This window comes from Hypanus sabinus, chromosome 10 (genome assembly GCF_030144855.1).
Source record: "Hypanus sabinus isolate sHypSab1 chromosome 10, sHypSab1.hap1, whole genome shotgun sequence".
Classification (NCBI taxonomy): Eukaryota; Metazoa; Chordata; class Chondrichthyes; order Myliobatiformes; family Dasyatidae; genus Hypanus; species Hypanus sabinus.
Genome location: NC_082715.1, coordinates 23,445,557 through 23,471,545, shown reverse-complemented (window position 1 = coordinate 23,471,545; position 25,989 = coordinate 23,445,557). Strand labels below are relative to the sequence as shown.

At 44.9% G+C, this 25,989-nt stretch overlaps 1 protein-coding gene across 3 annotated transcripts in view; it reads right to left on the bottom strand.

Moving 5' to 3' along the window:
* Positions 1-21,399, bottom strand: part of LOC132400497 (tumor protein D53 homolog) — a 32,912-nt gene extending 11,513 nt beyond the window's left edge. Inside the window, exons 1-3 of one of the 3 annotated variants that reach the window (XM_059981499.1) lie at positions 21,164-21,399; positions 8,732-8,849; positions 7,111-7,259 (exon numbers count right to left, since the gene is read on the bottom strand). In XM_059981499.1, the coding sequence (XP_059837482.1) occupies positions 7,111-7,259; positions 8,732-8,849; positions 21,164-21,201 (305 nt within the window). In that variant the 5' untranslated portion in view covers positions 21,202-21,399. The remainder of the gene's footprint in view (positions 1-7,110; positions 7,260-8,731; positions 8,850-21,163) is intronic. The other 2 variants (XM_059981498.1, XM_059981500.1) reach the window with 2 other exon arrangements.
* Between the last annotated feature and the right edge of the window lie 4,590 nt (positions 21,400-25,989).

Below are 25,989 nucleotides of genomic sequence, written 5' to 3'. Positions count from 1 at the left end.
CAGTTAGACGAGAAGCTAGACTGGACTGCTAAAACAGATGTCCTGTGCAGGAAAGCACAGAGTCGACTGTACTTCCTCAGAAGGATGGCGTCATTCAATGTTTGTAGTGAGATGCTGAAGATGTTCTATCGGTCAGTTGTGGAGAGCGCCCTCTTCTTTGTGGTGGCGTGCTGGGGAGGCAGCATTAAGAAGAGGGACGCCTCACGTCTTAATAAGCTGGTAAGGAAGGCGGGCTCTGTCGTGGGCACAGAACTGGAGAGTATGACATCGGTGGCAGAGCGGAGGGTGCTGAGTAGGCTATGGTCAATCATGGAAAACCCTGAACATCCTCTGCACAGCACCATCCAGAGACAGAGAAGCAGCTTCAGCGGTAGGTTGCTGTCAATGCAATGCTCCTCAGACAGGATGAAGAGATCAATACTCCCCAACACCATTCGGTTCTACAATTCAATCACCAGGGGCAAGACATGTTCTAAAGTGCCGGGGTTAGGACTGAGCTTAAGTTACCACTCAATGCACTTTAGTAAACTATTTAAGAACTTTTTAAAAGCTATTTATTAATGCTTTTTGGGAGGGTGATTTTAGATGCATATCATATTTATACTGAGTTAAATACTGTATGTAATTAGTTTTGCTACAATAAGTGTATGGGACTCTGGAAAAATGTTGAATTTCCCCTTGGGGATGAATAAAGTATCTATCTATCTATCATCCGACCACAAGACTTTCCTCCACATCTTTACCATATTTCCAAAGTGACACTTTTTTTTAATCTTAGCCAGAGCTTCTTCCTTGCCAGTCTTCCATTAATAACCTTTTCATGCAAAGCCTTAAGAGATTGTGAAGCCATAAACCATCTCCAGTTGCAGCCAGCGACTTCTGCAGCTCACTCAGAGTGACTGCTGGCGTCACTGTAACCTCTTTTATAAATGCCATTCCTCTCTGGTGACTAAGTTTGGACAGGTGGCTTGACCTAAGCAGTGTGGCTGTGGTTTCATTTTCTTTTCCACTTTTTCCATTATGCACTGAGCTCCAAGGTATGTGCAGAGCCTTTGAGATGGTTTAGTACAATACCACAGATCTGTGCTTCTCTGTTATAAGTTCCCTGTCTTGTCTTGAATAATCTGTTGTTTTCATTTTGGTTTGCTCTGTTGGAAATCTACCATACTGTTGGACCTTACAGATAGAAGGGGAACTTATTCATTGAAATCAGATGATCCTCCAATTTTCTACATCAACAAATTGGATGATTTGGTACTGTAATTTGGCACATTGCACCTGAGGAAAGTTAGCTCAGTAATTACAAAGATGATGAATACTTTTTCAGCCTCACAAATTTGCTTTTTAATTTGTTTTTTGTAAATTGTTGACAGGTTTTGGAATTTTTCTTTTGATTTGACATAATGCACAATGTTTTGTAGATTAGCTCAATAATCCAACCAATATATTTTAAATTTAGAAAATGAGACAGTAAAATGTGAAAATAGTTCTAGGGTGAATACTTTGTCTAGGCACTGTATGTTTCCCTGGCAGCAATAATCTACAATGGGTTATATCTGTACTCTGAGAGAACAGTATCTGACTATATCGTGCAACATTAAGTCTGTTTCAGGGATATCGAGGAGCAGATAGGGAGACAGATTTTGGAATAGTGCAATAATATCAGGGTTGTCATGATGGGAGATTTTAATTTCCCCAATTGGCATCTCCCAATAGCAAGGGGTTTAGATGGGGTAGAGTTTGTCAGGTGTGTTCAGAAAGGTTTTCTGACACAATATGTAGATATGGCTAGCACGAGAGGGCACAGGTTTAAGCTGCTTGGAAGTAGGTACAGAGGAGATGTCAGGGGTAAGGATTTTACGCAGAAAGTGGTAAGTGTGTGGAATAGGCTGCCGGTGATTGTAGACTCCTGGACAGGTACATGCAGCTCAGAAAATTAGAGGGCTATGGGTAACCCTAGGTAATTTCTAAGGTAAGGACATGTTCGGCACCACTTTGTGGGCCGAAGGGCCTGTATTGTGCTTTAGGTTTTCTATTTTCCTAAGCCTACAAGATGAGAGGCTATATTTGATCTGGTACTGGGAAATGAACCTGGTCAGGTGTCAGTTCTCTCAGTGGGAGAGCATTTTGGAGATAGTGATCACAATTTTATCTCCTTTACCATAACATTGGAGGGATAGGAGCAGACAAGTTAGGAAAATGTTTAAATGGAGAAAGGGGAAATATGAAGCTATCGGGCAGGAACTGGGAGACATAAATTGGGAGCAAATGTTCTCAGGGAAATGTATGGCAGAAATGTGACAAACGTTCGGGGATATTTGCGTGGCATTCTGCATAGGTATGTTCCAATGAGACAGAGAAAGAATGGTAGGGTACAGGAACCATGATGTACGAAGAAATTAAAAGCTTACGAAAGGTTCGAAAAACTAGGTAATGACAGAGATCTATAAAATTATAAGACTAGCAGAAAGGAGCTTAAGAATGAAATTAGGAGAGCCAGAAGGGGCCATGAGAAGGCTTTGGTAAGCTGGATTAAGGAAAACCCCAAGGCATTCTATAAGTATGTGAAGAGCAAGACATGAGAGAACGGGACCAATCCAGTGTGACAGTGGGAAAGTGTGTATGGAACCAGAGGAGACAGCAGAGATACTTAATACTTTGCTTCAGCATTCACTACGGAAAAGGACCTTGGTGCTTGTAGGGATGACTTACATCAGACTGAAAAGTTTGAGCATACAGACATTAAGAAAGAGGATGTACTGGAGCTTTTGGAAAGCATTAAGTTGGATAAGTCACCAGGACAGGACATGATAAACCCCATGCTACTGTGAGACACAAGGGAGGAAATTGCTGAACCTCTGGCAATGATCTCTGCATCTTCAATGGGGATAGCAGAGGTTCCGGTGGATTGGAGGGTTGCAGATGCTGTTCCCATATTCAAGAAAGGGAGTAGAGATAGCCCAGGAAATTATAGACCAGTGAGTCTTACTTCAGTGGTTGGTAAGTTGATGGAGAAGACTCTGAGAGGCAGGATTTATGAACATTCAGAGAGGAATAATAGGAATAGTCAGCATGGCTTTGTCAAAGGCAGGTCATGCCTTACAAGCCTGATTGAATTTTTTGAGGACGTGACTAAACACATTGATAAATGTAGAGCAGCAGATGTAGATTTCAGCAAGGCATTTGATAAGGTACACCATGCCAGGCTTATTGAAAAATGTAAGGAAGCATGGGATCTAAGGGGACATTGCTTTGTGGATCCAGAATTGGCTTGCACACTGAACGCAAAGAGTGGCTGTAGATGGGTCATATTCTGCAAGGAGGTCAGTTAACCAGTAGAGTGCCTCAGGGATTTGCTCTTGGACCCCTTCTCTTTGTGAATTTTATAAATGACCTGGATGAGGAAGTGGAGGCATGGATTAGTAAATTTGCTGATGACACGAAGGTTGGGGGTGTTGTGGATAGTGTGGATAGCTATCAGAGGTTACAGTGGGACATCGATAGGATGCAAAACTGGGCCAAGAAGTGGCAGATGGAGTTCAACCCAGGTAAGTAAGAAATGGTTCACTTTGGTAGGTCAAGTATGATGGTAGAATATAGTATTAATGGTAAGACTCTTGGCAGTGTGGAGGATCAGAGGGATCTTGGGGTCCAAGTCCACAGGACACTCAAAGCTGCTGTGCAAGTTGACTGTGTGGTTAAGAACGCATATGGTGCATTGGCCTTCCATCAACTGTGGGATTGAGTTCAGGAGCCAAGCTGTAATGTTACAGCTATATAGAACCCTGGTCAGATCCCACTTGGCGTACTATGCTCAGTTCTGGTCTCCTCACTGCAGGAAGGATGTGGAAACTATAGAGAGGGTTCAGAGGAGATTTACAAGAATGTTGCTCAAATTGGGGAGCATGCCTTAGGTTGAGTGAACTTGCCCTTTTCTTCTTGGAGCGATAGAGGATGAGAGGTGACCTGATAGAGGTGTATAAGATGATGAGAGGCATTGATTGTGTGGATAGTCAAAGGTTTTTTCTCCAGGGCTGAAATGGCTAACACAAGACGGCACAGTTGTAAGGTGCATGAAAGTAGATAGAGAGGAGATGTCAGGATTTAACCAGAGAGCAGTGAGTGCATGGAATGGGCTGCTGGCAGAGATGGATTTGATAGGGTCTTTTAAGAGACTCTTAGATAGGTACATGGAGTTTAGAATAATAGGACTACGGGTAACCCTAGGTAATTTGTAAAGTAAGTACACGTTCGACACAGCATTGTGGGCTGAAGGGCCTGTGTTGTGCTGTAAGTTTTCAATGTTCTATGACTTACTAAAGGGACAACAAACCACCTGCAGCGTTGCCACACAGAAGAACAGTAATCAGCTTATAACATGGATTGTTAAGTGGAACGCCTAGAATTTCAGATTTGAAATCTATGATATTACATGACGTTTCATCTTATCATTGTCATGTTTCAAAAATTTCAATATTTTGGTATTAAAATGAAGTTTGGTTTAAAAAAAACAATCAGTTTCACGGTCCGGGTAATTGTTGAAAACACCAAAACGTCAGATGAAAGATCCATTCAGACGGTCTTAGTCAATGGAGGCCTTATTCCAAATTATCCTGAAAGCAATGTATTGTAGGAATGGGAATATCCTCAAGGCAACTTGCACTACAAAATCAACATCCCAACCTCATTAGTTAAACATGCAGGCTATGCTTACATTTACAAGCTTCGAAGGCAAAGCTTTAAAATTAATGTCAGTGTGTTCTAATACTGGAAGTGAGGACAACCACATTCTATTTCAAAATTAAAAATATCTCTTTTCATAATGCAAAAGAGTATTAACGCGGGTTGAGAATAATTATCAGAACAATTCAAAAAAAAAGAAGTGAGGATAATGACGCTAATTTCGTTCTCAGCTGCAATCTGGAGTTGTTTTTACAATTTTTATTCCATTCCAATGAGCAAAGGTATGTTTGGAGATAAAAGGGTGTAGAATTTCATGAAAAGACCACCTCTCCAACTGTTAAGCAGGAGGTGGATCGATCCTGCTCTGGGCTTGTGTTGCAGCCAGTGATACAGGGAACATTTCACTGGTAGAGGGAAGAATGAATTCAATTAAATTCCAGCAAATTCTGGAAGCAAACATCACACCATCTGTAGAAAAGCTGAAGATGAAAAGAGGATGGCTTCTACAACATTCTACAATCCTAAACACACCTCAAAATCCACAATGGACTACCTCAAGAGGCACAAGCTGAAGGTTTTGCCATGGCCCTCATAGTCAACCGACCTAAACATCATCAAAAATCTGTTGATAGACCTCAAAAGAGCAGTGCATGCAAGATGGCCCAAGGATCTCTCAGAACTAGAAGCCTTTTGCAAGGAAGAATGGGTGAAAATCCCCCAAACAAGAATTGAAAGACTCTTAGCTGGCTACAGAAAGCATTTACAAGTTGTGATACTTGCCAAAGGGGGTGTTACTAAGTACTGACCATGCAGGGTGCCCAAACTTTTGCTTCGGACCCTTTTCCTTTTCTGTTATTTTGAAAATGCAAAAGATGGAAATAAAAATAGTAATCTTGCTTAAAATATTAAAGAAATGTGTCATCTTTAACTTTATGCCTTTTGGAAATCAGGTCATCTCTCACTTAGCTATTCACAGTTACAAAAATTTTGACCAGGGTTGCCCGCCCAAACCTTTGCATGCCACTGTATATCCCAAAATAAAGTTCACATTAATTAGCTGCTGATTTTCAAACATTCAAATGCTTCAAATCAGAGAACGTATACAGTATACAACCTGAAATTCATACTCCACACACATCCATGAAACAAAAACAAAAATGCAAAATGAGCATTCGATTTTAGAAAGCTTTTTGGTACTATAACACAACTAATATTTTGACCATTAAAGGTAATAAGCATCTGTTAAAGCTCAATTCAAAACCATTCTCACCCAACACACATTGTACAGCTTCTAACTTCTCTATACAGTCGGCCCTCCTCATCTGTGGATTCTGCATGCATGAATTCAATCAACTGCGAATCGCGAAAAACCGGAAGTGCTCTTCCAGCACCTGTTGTTTGAGCATTTGCAAACATTTTTTTGTCATCATTCCCTAAACAATGCAGTATAACAACCATTTTACATAGGATTTACATTGTATTAGGTATTATAAGTAATCTAGAGATGATTTAAAGTATACCAAAGGATGTGCGTGCGTCATTGTGGATCGGGATTGAAAAAAACCAGAAGTTCTCTTACTAAGTAAGTCAGAACAGGTACATCCGGTATTATTTAGTGGCAGTTAGTCAAATGTTTGATTTAGTATATAGTATATATTTTACCTTTCTATGCATATAAAACACTTAAGAACGTATGTTTCAGCGCCGGGCTCGGGAAGATCCCGAGTTCGATCTCGTGACAGACCACTTTCAAGTGCGCTCTCCACCGTGCCGGGTTGATGTGGAGGATCAAAAACCCAAAACCCAATAATTAAACACTGCATTGCTTAGTAATAATTGTAGCTTTCATTGGGGCACAACCTTTCTCACTTTATCCTATAAAATTGTTCTGATCGTTGACCAATGTAGCCTAACGCTTTTCCAAAGACCGACGGCGTTTCACCTCTTTCCGATCGCTTTATTATTTCCACTTTATTTTCAATCGTGATTGTGATTATTTTCGTGACAGAAATACTGTGCATTCAGAGCCCTGGCACCGGGTCCTAATGTCCACCGCACTGAGTCAGGTTAAATAAGGTCTGGGGTTCTGCTGGGTCCTAAGGTCCACTGCATTGAGCCAGGTTGAATAAGGGACTTGAGCATCTGCGAATTTTGGTATCCGCAAGAGGTCCCGGAACCAATCTCCCGCGGATAAGGAGGGCCAACTGTACATTTGAAGACCACTTACCTGAGTGGCCTATGGGCATTATCCTTTTATCCATTAGAGTTTATTCAGTATCCAATAATAACGTATGAAATCTATTAATGCAGTTATAATTTAGTATGAAATTTTGTTAAAATTCAAGTCAAGTATTTCAGCATATGAAACAGAAAGACGACTCTAAGGTTACATCATAAAGTAGCAAGCTCCATTACTCAAAAACTTACATCACAGAAGTCTGCATTTCATGCCAACTTTTGCTTAAGTTATGCTTTATTTCATTAAGTGGAGTAATACCCATCTTCTGTTTTATTTCAATTAGATGTTTCTCCTTGGCAATCAGTGTCTGCCGCAATGCTGCTATTTCATCTTCCAGCTGGTATTAAAAAGAACAATTTACATATACTAAAAAAAATTTCAGTAATATGTATTGTTTCATCTGGGTTACTTAAATGTTATCAATTTATTTAGGTAGACCACTAAATAAAGTTAATGCAATCAGTTTACAATTCAACATCATTACTTTTTTGCCTCCAAAATGTTAATGGTTAAAGTTCTATATTTTTAGAAATATAGTTAGAAAAGCTTTTTGCTTTCTTTTGATCTTGCCTAGCAATGTTAGTTCAACAAACACAATTTGTTACATATGAAAAGAAAATGGCTCTCTATTTAATAAATGTAATAATTTGAAAGTAATTTTACACAATATGTGGATCTAGGCATGAAACTTGGATCGTGATCATTGTACCTTTTTTAAAGTAATATTACTCTTTTCTCAAGCAGAAGTGAAAAATTCAGAGTTCATCGATCCACAAATGTGTAAAGAAAGATATTTCAGGCCTGATGTCAATAGGAAACCTTTCATTGAGCTCTCATGCATGACAGCTGGATAAGTGCAGCACCTGATTTTCTAGTCAATATTTTGCACAATTGAGATATATACTCAACAGGAAATGGAGAACAAGTGTACTTGATTTTCCTTTTTTTCCTATCCGCTCAGTTCATTTCCAATATATCATCAGCATGAGAATTTCAACCTCAAGGAACACTTACATGAAAATACTCCTACAACATGTTAACCTTTCCTGCATAGTTGTAATTTGAAATCTTTTTTTTCAATTATTTAAAAAAGTGATCATTTTTATTTCATTTTACATTTTACATGTAGCTGAACAATCCAATAAATATAATATTCAAAGGTTACTCATATGGGAACTAAAGAATAGAGTTGTCGACATGTTCTCATAGACTGATGTAGAAGGAAGATGATAAGATAGTTAGGGAAAAAATGGATTTCAAACACTTAATAAATAACTCAATTCTCTTTGTGCCTATGATGATGAAACAGAGTTGAACTGATAGCGTTTTCAGAACATTAGAAAGAACTTACTAAGTATATTCACCAGTTGAGGACTAAAAGACACAGTCAAAAAAATTAAAACAACTCTCTCAGGAATAAACAATGCAACACACAGAGACATAAATTCTCTTTCAATAACCATTAATGTCAATCAACAATCAGTTTTAAATCTGAAATCACAGATATTTATGAACAAAACGATTTAAGGGTAAGGGAGAAAATGGGGTTAAATGGAGGTGGATCACATTTCAGTCATAGTCCCAATTAAGGTTGGACTGGATTTGATAAATTATATTTTTGCCTCCTGTTTCTATGTTCTGAGGGGTCAGACAAGAATTTATCGTTATTTATGGATCTTTGCAGTGCCCCCCCTCCGCCTTATCTGTAACTGCATTTCTTGAAGAAATAACTTATATAATTTACCAATGTTTTGTTTTCCCCAAAGGAGGTGACTTAACATAATAAATCAGATATTTATCTTAGCTTACCTTGGCCAATTCTACATGAAGTTCTTCCTTTTTTATTTCAGGGTTTGTGCCAATATCAACATTGGCATCTAGATCACTCAAACATCCAGTTTCAAGAAGAGCTGAGAAAACAAGAATACTGTGACAGACCATATTAATCAGCTCCTTAGTAATTGGATCAAAGTTTGATTACCACCGTCATACTTGGACTACAGTCTATAAGAAACGAATTAAATGTTAGCATTTCCACTTAACAAGTAATCTTATAAACCAGCAAGTCATGTCTCATTATCAGATGAGTTTTAAATGAGACTGAACTCTGAAATCATTCAAACATAAATAATTTAACTTATTGAATATTCCACGTTCAAGTTAGAAGTATTGAATGAATGACTTTTTGAATGATAATTTAAATACAAAGAACATTAATAATTATCATTAACATGATTTCCAGGCCATGATAATAGATTGTGTGATAGAGAGCTGCCAGAATAGAGGATAATATCAATGCACGAGTAATTAAATGCCTAATTAAACCAATCCCTTCTGCCTACACAATGTTTACAGAGGCCAGAAGAACAGTATTCAGACCCCACAACTATTTTCACTTTTTATTGTCTCATTTTCTACACTTAAAATATATTTAAGTAGGATTGTTTTGCTAATCATTGTATATCAAATCAAAAGAATAATTCCAAAGCCTGTCAACAATTTACTAAAAATTAAAAACCAAAATTATGAGGATGAAAACATATTCATCCCCTTTGTAATTACTAAGGTAACTTTCCTCAGGTGCAATACTGAATATTACTTTACCAACTCACCCAGTTTGTTGATGTAGAAAATTGGATGATCACCTGTTTCCAGTGAATTCATAAGAATAAATACCCTGTGGCGACCCACTTTCTGCACAGGTGAACCAGCTCACAAATAGCCATCGCGCGGGGGGAGACTTTGGTAATGCACCTCTGACGTCATTTCCGCCCAGAGAGGGCGGACGTTAGGGATTTAAATGCCAGCGCCGCGAAGTTTGAATAAACTAGTCTCGAAATGACTTACCGACTGCGTGTCGTTATTTCAGTGCTGTGTGCAGCACATCGCTACATTGGTGATGTCGACGGTCCAAACGGGATTTGGACCAAAGATGACCGACTCTTCACCTGTTCACGCAGTTTCGTTAAAACTGCCGACTTTCTGGGCACTGCGACCACGCATGTGGTTTAGCCAAGCAGAAGCCCAGTTTGCAGATTTCATACAGTCGCCCCCAGAAGAAGGCAAATATGAAGCATTCAAGGCGCTGCTCATTGGGACCTTCAGCATCTCACGGCGTGAGCGAGGTGCCTGCCTGCTTCAGCTGGACGGTTTGGGAGACAGACTGCTGTCAGCATTGTTGAACGAGATGCTGTCCCTGGCTGATGGACACAAGCCCTGCCTCATGTTTGAGCAAGCATTCCTGGAGGGACTGCCCGAGGACTGTTGCTGGCCGATGCAGATTTCAGCAACCCCCGGAAGGTGGCGGCCCGGGCAGACGTGCTGTGGAAAGCCAAGAGGGAGAGCGTGGCGTCCATCCATCAGGTTACCAGGCCACGTGCCCAACAGTAGACCAGACCAGGCCCGGCAGGGGGGCGCACACAACACAGAGGCAGGAGTGAGGAAGCCAGTGAACAGTGGTGTTTCTACCACCAGCGGTGGGGCACAAAAGCCCACTGTTGTCGCCCGCCCTGCAAGGGCCAGGGACAACTGCCGCTGATAACTATGGCGGCTGGCCACCAGGACAGCCTCTTGTACGTCTGGGACCAACAGTCGGGACGCTGCTTCTTGGTTGACACCGGAGCAGAGATCAGCATCTTGCCCCCGATGGGGTACGACACCCGCACAGTGCAGCTGCAGTTCGGCGCCAGCCGGTTCACGTGGGACTTCACACTGCCCGCTATGGCCCAACCACTCCTGGGGGTGGACTTCTTGCGAGCTCACAGCCTGCTGGTCAACTTGCAAGGGAAAAGACTGGTACATGCCGAGACTTTCCAGACATTCTCCCTGGGTGAAGCCAAGTTGCCAGCCCCACACCTGGACTCCATCACGCTGTCGGACAACGAATTCACCAGAATCGTGACGGACTTTCCATCGATTCTGGCATGGCAGTTCACAGCAGCCATGCCTAGACAGGGGGTACAGCACCACATTCTGATCCAGGGACCACCCCTCCACACCCACGCATGAAGACTCCCCCCCGGAAAAGCTCCACCTGGCGAAGGAGGAGTTCAAGAGGATGGAGGAGTTGGGGATCGCACGGAGGTCCGACAGCCCATGGGCCTCCCCCCTGCAGACGGTGCCCAAAGCAGCTGGGGGTTGGAGACCATGCTGCGACTACTGCAGACTGAACGAGGCTACCACTCCAGACCGCTACCCCGTGCCGCACATACAGGACTTTGCAGCAAACCTGCACGGGGCAAGAATCTTTTCCAAAGTAGACCTCGTTCGGGGATACCTTCAAGTCCCGATGCACCCTGAAGACATCCCCAAAGTAGCACTCATCACCCTGTTTGGCCTGTTCGAGTTCCTCCGAATGCCGTTCGGCCTGAAGAATGCAGGACAGACGTTCCAGCGGCTAATGGACACGTTGGGATGCAACCTGGACTTTGCGTTCATCTATTTGGACGACATCCTTATAGACAGCAGTTGTCGTCAGGAGCATCTGTCCCACCTCCGCCAGCTCTACTCCTGCCTGAGTGATTTCGGCCTCACGATCAACCCGGCCAATTGTCAGTTCGGTCTTGACACCATCGACTTCCTGGGCCACAGGATTACCAAAGACGGGGCAACACCTCTGCCCGCCAAGATAAACACGATCTGCCACTTTGCCGGGCCCAACACGGTCAAAGGCCTGCAGGAGTTCGTTGGTATGGTGAACTTCTACCACCGTTTCCTCCCCTCAGCAGCCCATATCATGCGCCCTTTGTACACCCTGACGTCGGGTAAAGGCAAGGACATTACTTGGGATGAGGAGGCCGCGGCCGCTTTCGTTAAAGCCATGGAAGCCTCGGCAGATGCCGAGATGCTGGTGCACCCCAGAATGGACGTTCCAACCGCCCTTACAGTGGACGCATCCGACACAGCAGTTGGTGGGGTGCTGGAGCAGCTCATCGAGGGGCGCTGGCAACCCCTGGCATTCTTCAGCAAGCACCCACGACCACCTGAACTCAAGTACAGTGTTTTCGACCGGGAGCTGTTGGCACTGTATCTGGCAATCCGGCATTTCAAGTACTTCTTAGAAGGCAGGACATTCACGGACCACAAATTGTTGACCTCCGCGTTAATGAAGGTGTCCGATCGCTGGTCGGCTCGCCAGCAGTGACATCTGTCCTACATCTCCGAGTACACGATGGACATCCAGCATGTCTCGGGAAAGGACAACATCGTGGCGGATGCACTCTACAGACCAGCTGTCCAGGCCCTGTCCCTGGGGGTGGACTATGCAGCACTGGCGGAGGCGGAGGCGCAGCAGGCAGACGACGAGATGCCCAGCTACAAGACCACAGTCTCGGGTTTGCAGCTGCAGGACTTTCTCGTAGGCCCAGGTGATAGGACCCTTCTGTGCGATGTGGCTACCGGCCAACCTCGCCCCATCATTCGGCAGCGGGTTTTTGACTCCATACTCAGTTTGGCGCACCCATCTATCAGGACAACCGTCCGGCTGGTCTCCAGCAAGTTCGCGTGGCACGGACTTCGCAAACAGGTCAGTGAATGGGCCAGAACGTTCACGCAGTGCCAAACAGCCGAGGTGCAGCGGCACACTAAAGCCCCACCGCAGCAGTTCGAACCCACACACCGGGGGTTCGACCACATTCATGTGGATATCGTGGGCCCCCTACCAGTGTCCCAAGGAGCGCGGTTCCTCCTAACTATGGTAGACCGTTTCACGAGGTGGCCAGAGGCAGTCCTGCTCACCGACACATCTGCCGATTCCTGCGCCCGAGCGCTGATTGCAACCTGGGTAGCACGCTTCGGGGTACCGGCCCACATTACCTCCGACAGACGTGCCCAGTTCACCTCCAGCCTGTGGTCAGTTGTGGCCAGCCTGTTGGGAACGCAGCTGCACCACACAACTGCCTACCACCCACAGTCGAACGGACTGGTGGACGCTTCCACCGTCACTTGAAGTCAGCTCTCATGGCCCGCCTGAGAGGACCTAACTGGGTCCTGCTTGGAATTCATACAGCGCCCTAAGAGGATCTGCACTCCTTGTCGGCTGAGTTGGTGTACAGCGCGCCCCAGCCGTCCCGGGAGAGTTCATACCAGCCCGAAGGGGGCAAGGGGAAGAACCCGCAGCAGTCCTGGACAGGCTATGCGAAAGGCTCGGCAACCTGGCCCCCGTACCAACTTCACAGCATGGATGGACCCCGACCCATGTACCCAAAGACCTGCAGAACTGTAAGTTTGTGTTTGTACGAAGGGGCGGACACCGGCCACCGCTACAGTGGCCATACGAGGGGCCGTTCAAGGTGATCAACAACAACGGGTCCACGTACGTTCTGGACATTGGGGGGGAGAGAGGAGGTTTTCACGGTGGACCGACTCAAACCAGCCCATGTGGACTTGGCGCAGTTGGTCGAGGTTCACGCACCGCGGCGCAGAGGCAGACCTCCCAAACAGAGGCTGATCCAGACTGTGGACATTGGGGGGTGTACCGCCGGTTCTCGGGGGGGGGGGGGGGGTATGTGGCGACCCACTTTCTGCGCAGGCGAACAAGCTCACAAATAGCCAGCGTGCAGGGGGAGACTCTGGTAATGCACCTCTGACGTCATTTCCGCCCGGAGAGGGCGGGCACTAGGGATTTAAATGCCAGCGCCACGAAGTTTGAATAGTCTCGAAACGACTTACCGACTGCGTGTTGTTATTTCATCGCTGTGTGTAGCACATTGCTACAACCCCCTCTATCTGTAAGGTTCAACAGTATGGTAGATTTACAAACAGACCAAACCAAAATGAAGACAAAAGAGCATTCAAGACAAGTCAGAGAAGCACAAATCTGGGGAAGGATACTAAACCATGTCAAAGGCCCAGCACATACCTTGGAGCTCAGTGCAGTCCATCAAATGTGGAAAGAATATGAATCCACAACTACACTGCCTCGGTCAGGCCCCCTCTAAACTTAGTCATCAGAGAGGAATTTCACTTGTAAAAGAGGTTACTGTGCCGTCAGCAGTCACTCTGGGTGAGCTGCAGAAGACAGTGACTGCAATTGGAGATGAAGTTCATGGCTCCACAATCTCTAAGGCCTTGCACAAAAGGGTATTTATGGAAGACTGGCAAGGAAGAAGCCCTGCTAAGAAAAAAGCATATGCTTGCCAGTAAAGACTTTGCAAAGTGCCACTTAGAAGATACTGTAAAGTTATGCAAAAAGGTCTTGTGATTGGATGAGACTAAAGTGGAACTTATTGTCCTCAGTACTAAGCAGTACATGTGGCGTAAACCAAATACTGTGCATCAGGAAGGTAATACTATCCCTGCTGTCAAATATGGTGCATCATGCTCTGGGGATGCTTTTCAGCTGCAGGGTCTGGAAATCTGGTCAGGATCGACGGGAAAATGATTGCTGCTAAATACAGAGAGATCCTGGATAACCTCAGATAACCTGCTAGCCTCTGCCAGAAACTGAAGAGAAAATTCATTTCTCAGCAGAACAATGACACTAAGCACAACTGATGTCCTTGAGTGGTCCAGTCAGAGTCCTAACCTTAGCCTGATCAAGTATCTCTGGCAAGACACCAAAATTGCTGTCCACTACCACTCCCCAACTAAGCTGGGACAGCTTGAGCAATTTTGCAAGGAGGAATGGGCAAATCTTGCTTTGTCACATTGGACTTATCTAAAAAGGCTGTAATACCTGTAGTTGCAAGAGGTGGTTCAACCAGTCCATGCTGAACTGTTATTCCGCCTAGACCCATCAAGCACACCTGGGCATAACCCGCATACCCCTCCTGTCCATGTATTTATCCAAAATTCTGCTGGCAGCACTTACACCACTGAATTAAGTTGTTCCCTCTCGGTTCTTTTTGAATATTTCACCTTTCGCCCTTAACCTATGACTTCTAGTTCGAGCTTCACCCAGCCTGCCAGTGGAAAATACCTGCTTGCATTTACCCTATCTATGTATACCCTCATATGTTTCAGAGATTTAAAAAAATATTTATCGATAACACCAAAACTAATATTATGCCAGTCAGGAAACAGTGCAAAGATTGGGCCTCCTTTCCCTACTATGTAAAGGTTCAGAAGAAACCCAGTGGTGAACATATTTACTGGTTATCGTACCAGAAATAATGACTTTGGGAATTCCTGTAATGGTAGGACTATGGAATGTACAATTAACTGAAGTAATACCAAATTATGTGAACAGATGTTAGATAAACACTGCTTGGACAGGGGTAAAGGAAGGAATGTTGACAGCGGGAAGAGAATAATGATCCCATGTATACTGATATAGTGAAATGTGTTGTTTAACCCAGTCCAAGGATGTACTGGGGGGGCAGCCCATTAGTGTTGCCATGCTTCTGGCATCAACATAACATGCTCACAATTTACTAACGCTAACCTGTACGTCTTTGGATTCTAGGTGGAAACCAGAGAACTCAGAGAAACCCACACAGTCACCAGGACAACACACAAACTCCCTATAGACAGCAGTGGGAATTGAAACTTGATCTCTGACACTATAAAGTGTGCATGCTAACTGTGCCACGTAGCAGGAGAGAGAACTCATGAGGAGCATAAATTATTTCTCAGAGATTTTATAACTTAAACTTAAAAACTGGCCACTCAATCTCTGATGCCAGCTAAAATGGGAGGTTAAATAACTCACTGAACAGGAAATGTGCTTATGCCGTAGCTTACAACACATTTTCATACATCAGTATGTTGGAAAGGTGAAGGGAAACATGTTTTGTATACATGGTATTTTAACTGGAAAATAAAACATCACTTTGTGGACTGTTCAGTTCTAACAGTTGGTACAAGTTTTCTACCAAGCCGCATTGACATATTCATCTTAATCACAAATTATTTTTCCGAATCCTAGGTTTAATTGCATTCTAAGTGCAAAGCTCTGAGGCATCAGATAAATACAAAGGACAAGTCATTGGGTATGTTTAAAGCAGACACTGGTTAGTAAGGACATCAAAGGTTATAGGAACAATGCAGAAGAATGGGGTTGAGTGAAATCAGCCATGATCGAATGGCAGAACAGATTCGCAGGGCCAAACAGCCTAATTCCTTTCCTATAGTCTAAATCAGAGAGAATTATATGAGAATGAAGTGATTTATTATGAAAAAAAACACGAAATGTTGGCAGAACTCAGCAGGCCAGACAGCATCTATGGGAGGAGGTAATAACGACGTTTCGGGTCGAAACCCTTCATCAGGAGTGAAGTAACATGGGATGGTCAAAGGGGGATAAGAAGTGGGGGGAGGGATGAAGTAGAGAGCTGGGAAGTGATAGACTGGAGGGAAATGGGCTGGGGGGAAGGTGGAGAATTATGGGAAATAAAAGAGAAAGAAAGGTAGGGCTGGGGGGAGAGATTATAGTGAGGGGGGAAAGAGAGAGAGAAAGAGAACCAGACTAAAATAATAGATAGGGATGGGGGTAAGGGTGGGGGGCAGGGGTATCAACAGAGGTCAGTGAGTTGGATGTTCATGCCGGCAGGAAGGAGGCTACCTAGGTGGGAGATAAGGTATTGCTCCATTGACCTGCATGTGGCCTCATCTTGACAGTAGAGGAGGCCATGGACAGATATATCAGAGTGGGAGTGGTCTGTGGAATTGAAGTGTGTGGCCACAGGGAGATCCCGCCACTGCTGGAGGACCAAGCACCGGTGTTCCGCGAAATGGTCTCCCAGTCTGCGACAGGTCTCCCCAATGTATAAATGGCCACATCAGGAGCACCGGATACAGTATATCACCCCAGTTGACTTGCAGGTGAAGTGGTGCCTCACCTGAAAGGACTGTCTGGGGCCTGGGATGGTGGCGAGGGAAGAAGTGTGGGGGCAGGTGTAGCACTTCTTCCATTTGCAGGGATGAGTGCCCGGAGGGAGGTCCGTGGGGAGGGATGGGGGGATGAACGGACAAGGGAGTCGCGTAGGGAGTGATCGGGGGGAGGGGAAGATGTGGTTGGTGGTGGGATCACGTAGGAGGTGGCGGAAGTTACGGAGGATTATGCGTTGGATCTGTAGGCTGGTAGGGTGATAGGTGAGGACCAGGGGGACTCTATCCCTGGTGGGCTGGCGGGGGGATGGGGTGAGGGCAGAGGTGCATGAAATATGGGAGACGCGATGGAGGGCAGAGTTGATAGTGGATGAAGGGAAGCCCCTTTCTTTAAAAAAGGAAGACATCTCCTTTGTCTTAGAATGAAAGGCCTCATCCTGAGAGCAGATGCAGTGGAGGCGGAAGAATTGAGAGAAAGGGATAGCATTTTTGCAGGAGACAGGATGGGAGGAGGAATAGTCTAGGTGATTTATTATGGCATATTTAAATCCCCACCCTTTACAAAATAATCATGAAATTGCAATAGCATGATTAAAGCTATAGAATAGATCCTTAAAATCTGCACTGTAACTGAAATATTTACTACAATGTCAAAAGTATTTATCAAATCCATGCTAATTTGCTTCAGAGATTTAAAAAACATTTATTGATGACACCAAAACTAATATTATGCTAGTCAGAAAACAGTGCAAAGATTGGGCCTCCTTTCCCTACTATGTAAAGGTTCAGAAGAAATCCAGTGGTGAACATATTTACTGGTTATTGTACCTGAAATAATGACCTGAAATGCTTCAATATTGCAACAAAGTTAATGCTTGATATTGTCTTCAAAATAAATGGAATTAGGAAATGTTCTTTATCACTGTTTTCAATATCACTGATTAGTTGATTAGGTTGTGATTAACTGTTAGCATACGAACAAAGGTTAGACCTTCTGAATAGTAACACTGGGACCACACACAAGAATCCAACTTTATCCCAAAACAGCACCTCCTGATATCTTATTCTACCACTCCAATGGTATTTACTTCCTTTCCGAATCTACAACTTCCCATTTTATCCCCAAAATTCATAGCCAGGCACCTATCTATTTCTTTAATGATAGCAGCAAACTCAGCCTTTTTGTTGCCACTTATAGCAATGCTTAACCCCATCCTTTCCCGGCATCTAGAACACTCCTCCGCTTTCACATTGACACCCAACACAGTCTTCCCTCCTCCTGCTTCTCCAATGAGGGACTTGGCCCAAAATGTTGACTGTTTACATGGCGTGGCATCCTGATGCAGTGGCCACTCTGGCTAAACCAACGGTATAATTGTTCGTACCTTTACGCCTTTCTTATGGAAATTAAAAACACAAAATATTGCAAGTCTAGCAAGTTGTTGTATAGCAGATGAGCTCCACAACATGAGCTTATTGTGCACTGTGTTGCCATCTGCTACAACCATCCAGGGGAGGCGCTGTTGGAAGTGGTGCACGAGGCAATGAGAGAGAGGAAAGCACGGAGGTATTCGTGCGAGACCAAAGGTGAGACCCTTCAGGCCAGCTCTCCTGCTGATTCTACTTTCAAACGTTTAATTGCTCAAAAAATAAACACAATTACCTGAGGCTGAGACTGAATCAGCGCAAGATGAAGGGCTGCTGCGTGCTCATTCTGACTGAAACATGGCTCCAGGATATCATCTCTGCAGTGGCCATCCAGTTAAAGGGTTCCTTCCATCTTTCTTTGAGCTGACAGAATTCCTGCCATCTCTGGCAAGCCCCACGGTGAAGGTGCATGCATCTACGTTAATAAGAACTGGTGTGTGTATGCTTTGGTAGAGACGACCCACTGCTCAGCTATGGTAGAGTTCATAATGGAGAAATTCAGGCTCTTTTATTTACCAAGGGAGTTCACTGCTATTGTGATTGTGGCTGTATACATACTGCCCCCCCCCCCACTTCTGCTAATGCTGGGGAAGCAGTGTGAGCTCTACAGGGCCACCAGTGACTTGCAAACCACATACCCCAATGGTTTCTTGCTACTGGTGACTTCAACCATGCTAACTCAAAAACAGTCCTGCCTGAATTCTATCAGACTTTCTTACCAGAGGTGAGAACACATTAGACTTGGCTTATACCAACATCCCCTAGTGTAGATAAAGTTGCTCCTCATCCCCACTTCAAATTCTCTGACCACTTATTTGTTATGCTAATTCCTGCAACCACTGACTGATTAAACATGTCAAACCAGTTCAAAGTGAGATAAGACCTGGCTCAAAGAAGCAACCTCAGTGTTACAGGAGTGTTCCGAAAACAACTAGAACATGTTCTGGCAGGTGGTTACCTAAGACCATCACATTAATGTTGATGAATACTCAAACACTGAGGACATCACTGTTATTAATTATTAAAGACATCTCTGTGAGGGCAAAGCAGAAGCCTGGTTAACAGCAGAGGTCTGAGCACAGCTGAGAGATTGGGATATTGTCTTCAAATCAGGATAAAGATAGCTCTCAGGTCAGTAATTGCCAGCAGGAAGGCAAAACTGGATTACTCACAGAAAATATTATGTGAGTATTATTATCATTTATGTGACACCAGAAACGCAAGGTGCAGGGCATTCAGACCATAACCGACTACAAGTCCACCCCACACGTCAACGACAGTAACGCTTCTCTTCCAATAGGCTAGATGCCTTTTACGCTTGGTTTGATGTGCTGGCAAAGAAAGCAGCTATTTCCCCTGAGGAACAGGCACCCTAGTAGCAACTGATGTAAGGAAGACCCCAGTCAGGGTCATCCCATGTAAAGCAGCGGGGCTTCATAACATATCTGGTCAGGTGGTGAAGCCCAGTTAACTGAGGTTCTAACAGACATCTTCAACATCTCTCTGGAAGAGTCCACTGTCCCCTCAGACTTCAAGGTGCCACCATCATCCTGGTGCCCAAAAGGCAACAATAACCAGCCTCAGTGACCACTGTCCAGTCACTGACCTTAACAATAATGAAGTGCTTTGAGTGGCTGGTTATGGATTACATTAAATCCCATCTTTTTGCTACAGTGGACACTTTTCCAATTTGCTTATTGCTCAAATTAGTCCACCAATGACGCTGTAGCCTCCGCACTCCATCCTGTTCCATCTGGAAAATGGTGCCTCACATGTCAAGATACTATTTATTGACTTCAGCTCAGCATTCAACATGATCATACCTCAAAAACTGGTGGGTAAATGATCCTTGTTAGGTCTCAGTACCTCTCCCTGTAACTGGATCCTGGACTTCTTGACAGAAAGGCCATAGCCAGCCCATGTTGGTAGAAACATCTGAAGCTCCATCATGCTGAGCATCAGCTCTCCCAAGGGTTACGTGTTCGGCCTGCTGCTGCTTATGCTGTTATGTGACTGCATCGCTAGATTCAGTATTCAGTTTAAACAGTATCATCAAGTTCACTGATAACACAGCAATAGTGGACCTCATCAACAATGCTGAGACAGCGTACAAAGGAGAGGTAGAGCAGCTGGTAGAATGCTGCAAGCACAACAACCTGAGTCTCAACGTGGTCAAGACCAAAGAGAAAACTGTGGACTTTTGGTCCCTCTACACCACCACTTTGGTCAAAAAAGTACAGAAGTGTCTCCACATCTTGAGGAGATTGAGGTGAGTGAGGCTCCCCACCCCCTCCCATTTTAACTAATTTTCCAGGAGCACCATTGAGAGTGTTCTGACCAACTGTATCACCATCTGGCATGGGAATTGCAAGGCATCTGACCTCAAGTCCTAACAAAGTATTGCAAAAATTGCTGAAAGGGTCCCAGGATCATTCCACCAATTAGAGTGTTCATGAGGAGTGTTGTGCATGCAGGACCCTTAGCAATGTCAGTTGTCCTTCCCATCTGTCCAATAATCTCTTTGACTCCCCTACCATAGAGTACCTTAGCATTAGGACAAGAACTGTTAGGATGGGAAATAGCTACTGTACTGATCTCCCTGCCACCAACCAGGTCTCATCACTCACGAAGCACCAGCATTATACTGTTTACTTTTTAAACGTGTATCATATATGAACCTTATTACTTGTTCATTCATTTGCGGTAATTGTACTTTGTGTTTGTGAGTATGTAGTGTGATGCACCTTGGTCCGGGGGAACGTTCTCTCATTTAGCGTATACAGTCGAATGGCAATAAGCTTGAATTTGACTCTCATACTAGCACTCGACAGCCCCTTTACCTCCTCCCGGCAACTAATCTTCACCGCTACCCAACTCCGCCCTACTACAGGCTCCAACATCAACTGTACTGCACAACTCCCCCGGCACTCCAGTGCTCCGGTCCGGTAGGGTATTCGGTGACCCAGGCCGGCGAACGTCGGGCCGCAAGATGTCGGAGCCTCGGACACAAACCGACCGACCCCTCGTCTGTTCGCGGAAACTTACTGCGCCGACAGCCGGTGTCGTCCCAGCGGCTGATCCATCCTCGCTCGGTGACGTCCATTGCCCTCTCCGTCCAGAGCAACGGGGTTTTTCTTTGTGCCACACCACTCCCGCTGAGCTGGGTTCCGTGCACCGGAGCTCGGCCACTGCTGGACTCGACTCACACCTGGCACGCGCAGCAGCGACTTCGCCGCTCGGACCCGCGCCGGAGAGACGAAACAGCGCCGCCGCCGCTCGGAGGACCCGCGCCGGAGAGACGAAACAGCGCCGCCGCCGCTCGGAGGACCCGCGCCGGAGAGACGAAACAGCGCCGCCGCCGCTCGGAGGACCCGCGCCGGAGAGACGAAACAGCGCCGCCGCCGCTCGGAGGACCTGCGTCTGAGGGGCAAAACAGCGCTCTAACCACCCGGAGTACCTGCGTCTGAGGGGCAAAACAGCGCCGCCACTTGGAGGACCTGCGTCTGAGGGGCAAAACAGCGCCGCCACTTGGAGGACCTGCGTCTGAGGGGCAAAACAGCGCCAACGCCATTTGGAGGACCTGCGTCTGAGGGGCAAAACAGCACTCTAACCACCTGGAGCACCTGCGTCTGAGGGGCAAAACAGCGCCAACGCCATTTGGAGGACCTGCGTCTGAGGGGCAAAACAGCGCTGCCGCCGCTCGGAGGACCTGCATCTGAGGGGCAAAACAGCGCTCTAACCACCCGGAGTACCTGCGTCTGAGGGGCAAAACAGCGCTCTAACCACCCAGAGTACCTGCGTCGGAGGGGCAAAACAGCGCTCTAACCACCCGGAGTACCTGCGTCTGAGGGGCAAAACAGCACTCTAACCACCTGGAGGACCTGCGTCTGAGGGGCAAAACAGCGCCGCCACTTGAAGGACCTGCGTCTGAGGGGCAAAACAATGCTGCTCTGATCGGAGGACTTCAAAGCAGCGCCGCTGAGCCTCATCTGAAACGAGCCTCACCTTTGGTTTTGGTAGCAATGGATACAAAATGCTGGAGGAACTCAGCAGATCAGGCAGCATCTATGGAAATGAATAGATAGCCGATGTTTCGGGCCAAGACCCTTCTGTTAGGAAGTAGACAGCTGAGAGATCATCGTCGACTGTTCCTCCATAGATGCTGCCTGATCTCCAGCATTGTGTGTGTGTGTTGTTTTTTGTGTACGGTACTTAACCAAGTCATTATTTCATTACTCTTCATCTATATTTTTGCACCTCTGCTCTTACCCCTTCATAGAAGGTTGTGAAATATTGAATAGGATATGCATTATAAAAGAGGAAATATCAAGGAACTGTAGATAAATAAATCAGTAGATCTGGATAAGTTAGATCACGGTGGTAAATTGGTTTATTATTGTGAAAACCTTGCCTGGCATACTATTAATACAGATCAATCCATTACCACAGTGCATTGAGGTAGTACAAGGTAAAACAAGAACAGAATGCAGAATTGAGTGTTGCAGTTACAGAGAAAGTGCAGTGCAGGCAGAAAGTAATGTGCCTAAGTAGATTATGAGGTTAAGAGTCCATCTTACTGTATTAGGGATCTGTTCAATTGCCTTATTATAGGCGTTGTCCTTGAGCCTAATGGTATGTGCTTTCAGGTTTTTGTATATTCAGCCTGCCAGGGTGGGGAGAAGACAGAATGGCCCCAGGGAGTGAGATCTTTGATTATGTGTTACTGAGGCAGCAAGAAGTGTAAATGGAATCCATAGAGGGGAGGCTGGTTTCTGTGATGTGCTGACCTGTGTGCACAGCTCTCTGCAATTTCTTGCAGTCATGGGTTGACAAACGGCAGATAGAGTTTAATACAGACAAGGGTGAGGTAACGCACTTTGGAAGGACAAACCAAGGTAGAACATACAAGGTAAATGGTAGGACACTGAGGAGTGCAGTAGAACAGATGGATCTGGGAATACAGATACATAATTCCCTAAAAGTGCTCTCATGGGTAGATTAGGTTATAAAGAGAGCTTTCGGTACATTGGACTTTATAAATCAAAGTATTGAGCATAAGAGTCGGAATGTTATGGTGAGGTTGTATAAGACATTGGTGACGCCAGATTTTAGTACTGTGTGCAGTTTTGGTCACCTAATTACAGGAAGGATATTAATAAGGTTGAAAGAGTGCAGAGAAGGTTTACAAGGATGTTGCCAGGACTTGAGAAACTGAGTTACAGAGAAAGGTTGAATAGGTTAGGACTTTATTCCCTGGAGCGTAGGAGAATGAGGGGAGATTTGATAGAGGTGTATAAAATTATGATGGGTATCGATAGAGTGAATGCAAGCAGGCTTTTCCCATTGAGGCTAGTGGAGAAAAAAAAAACAGAGGACATGGTTTAAGGTTGAAAGGGGGAAAGTTTAAAGGGAACATTGGGGGGGGGGGCTTCTTAACACAGAGAGTGGTGGGAGTGTGGAATGAGCTGCCAGTTGAAGTGGTGAATGCAGGCTCACTTTTAACATTTAAGAAAAACTTGGACAGGTACATGGATGAGAGGGGTATGGAGATGCAGGTCAGTGGGACTAGGCAGAAAAATTGTTTGGCACAGCCAAGAAGGGCCAAAAGGCCTGTTTCTGTGCTGTAATGTTCTACGGTACTACAAGCGGAACAGTTGCCATACCAAGCTGGGATGCATCTGGATATGATGCTTTCTCGGGCGCCTCAATGGAAATTGGTGAGAATGAAAGGGATGTCAATTTTCTTTAGCTGCTTGAGACACGAAAGGTTTTGGTGAGCTTTCCTGACCAGGGCATCGGTGTGGTTAGACTAAGATATGCTCTCAACCCTCTCACCCTCTGAACCGCTGATATAACTCAGGAGTATAGCACCCCTCCTCCACTATTCTTGATTTCAATGAACAGCCCTTCTGTTTTATTGACATTAAAGGGAAGGATAGTTGTCATGACACTTTGTCACTAAGTTCACTGTCTTCCTCCTGTACTCCCATTCATCATTATTTGCAATACAGCCCACTACAGTGGTATTACTTGCAAACCTGTAGATGAGGTTACAGCAGAATCTGTCCATGTGGTTGTGAGTGATAAGAGAGTAGGGGGCCAGGGCCACAACTTTGTGGGACACCAGCATACAGGATAATCATGGTGGAGGTGTTTCCGTTTAGGCTTACTAATTGTGTCCTTTTGGACAGGAAGTCAAGATTCCAGCTGCAAAGAGTGGCTTGGAGTCCTAGGACTAGGAGTTTGCTTGGAATTATTAAAAAGTACCGAGAAACAAAGGAGGAAATTTCTGATGCTCTGACTATCAGGTTTCAATCATCCCTGGCTAGTGTGATGATGCTGGAGTACTGAAGGACGATTATTTAGAAATACAGTATATTTATTATGGTTTGAAATTAGAGGAAAGGACAAGCTCTGCAACTACATGCTATTTGTCCTTCAGAGGCTGGCTGGCTGTGACTAAAGTTGAAAGTAAATTTTGTTAACAAAGTACATGTATGTCACCATATATAACCCTGAGAGTCATTTTCTTGTGGGCATACTCAGGAAATCCAAGAATCATAAGAGAATGAATAAAAGACTGCACCCAACGGGACGGACAAACAACCAATGTGCAAAAGACAACAAACTGCAAATACAAAAGAGAAAAACAAGTAATAATCATAAATAAGTAAGCAATAATTATCATGAGCATGAGATGAAAAGTCCTTGAAGGTGAATCCATTGGCTGTGGGAACCTATGTGTGGGATGAATGAAGTTATCCCCTCTGGTTCAAGAACCTGATGGTTGAGGGATAACTGTTCCTGAACCAGGTGGTGTGAGTCCTGAGGATCCTGTACCTTCTTCCTGGTGGCAGCAGCAACAAGAGAGTATGACCTGGGTGGTAGGTGTCCCTAATTGATGGATGTTGCTTTCCTGCGAAAACACTCTGTGTAGATGGCTGGGAGGGCTTTACCCATGATGTACTGGACCATATGCATTACTTCTTGTAGGATTTTCCATTCAAGGGCATTGGTGTTTCCATACTTTGGTAGTGTTTGAACTGTCTACCACACATCCATAGAACCTACTCCAGCTTTGATCCCTCAATAAGGACTGGCTCATGGAAGTCTGGTTTCCTTCTCCTAAAGTCAATAATCAGCTCTTTGGTCTTGCTGACATTGAGTGAGAAGCTGTTGCTGTTGCTGTGGATCTACTCAGTCAGCCAGATGTTGTGACTATGTGCTGGATTGTAACTGTGTGTGGTGTGTGTGACTGTGTTTTGCACTTTTACCTCAGAGAACAATGTTTAGCAGTATACATGTGTACAATTGAATGACAATAAACTTGAACTTGACTTGAAGATGATTAAAATAAAAAAAAACACAGACATGCAATGTGCAAGTCTAAAGACATTTTTTGAAGGTCTTCCATTATGATTGGGCAATGTTAATAGACAATAGGTGCAGGAGTAGGCCATTCGGCCCCTCGAGCCAGCACCGCCATTCACTATGATCATGGCTGATCATCCATAATCAGTACCCCGTTCCTGCCTTCTCCCCATATCCCTTGATTCCGCTATCTTTAAGAGCTCTATCTAACTCTTTCTTGAAAGCATCCACAGAATTGGCCCCCACTGCCTTCTGAGGCAAAGCATCCCATAGATCCACAACTCTCTGGGTGAAAAAAGTTTTTCCTGAACTCCATTCTAAATGGCCTACCCCTTATTCTTAAACTGTGGCCTCTGGTTCTAGACTCCCCCAACATTAGGAACATGTTTCCTGCCTCTAGCATGTACAATCCCTTAATAATCTGTTTCAATCAGATCCCCTCTCATCCTTCTAACAAGCCCAGTCGCTCCAATCTTTCAACATATGACAGTTCCGCCATC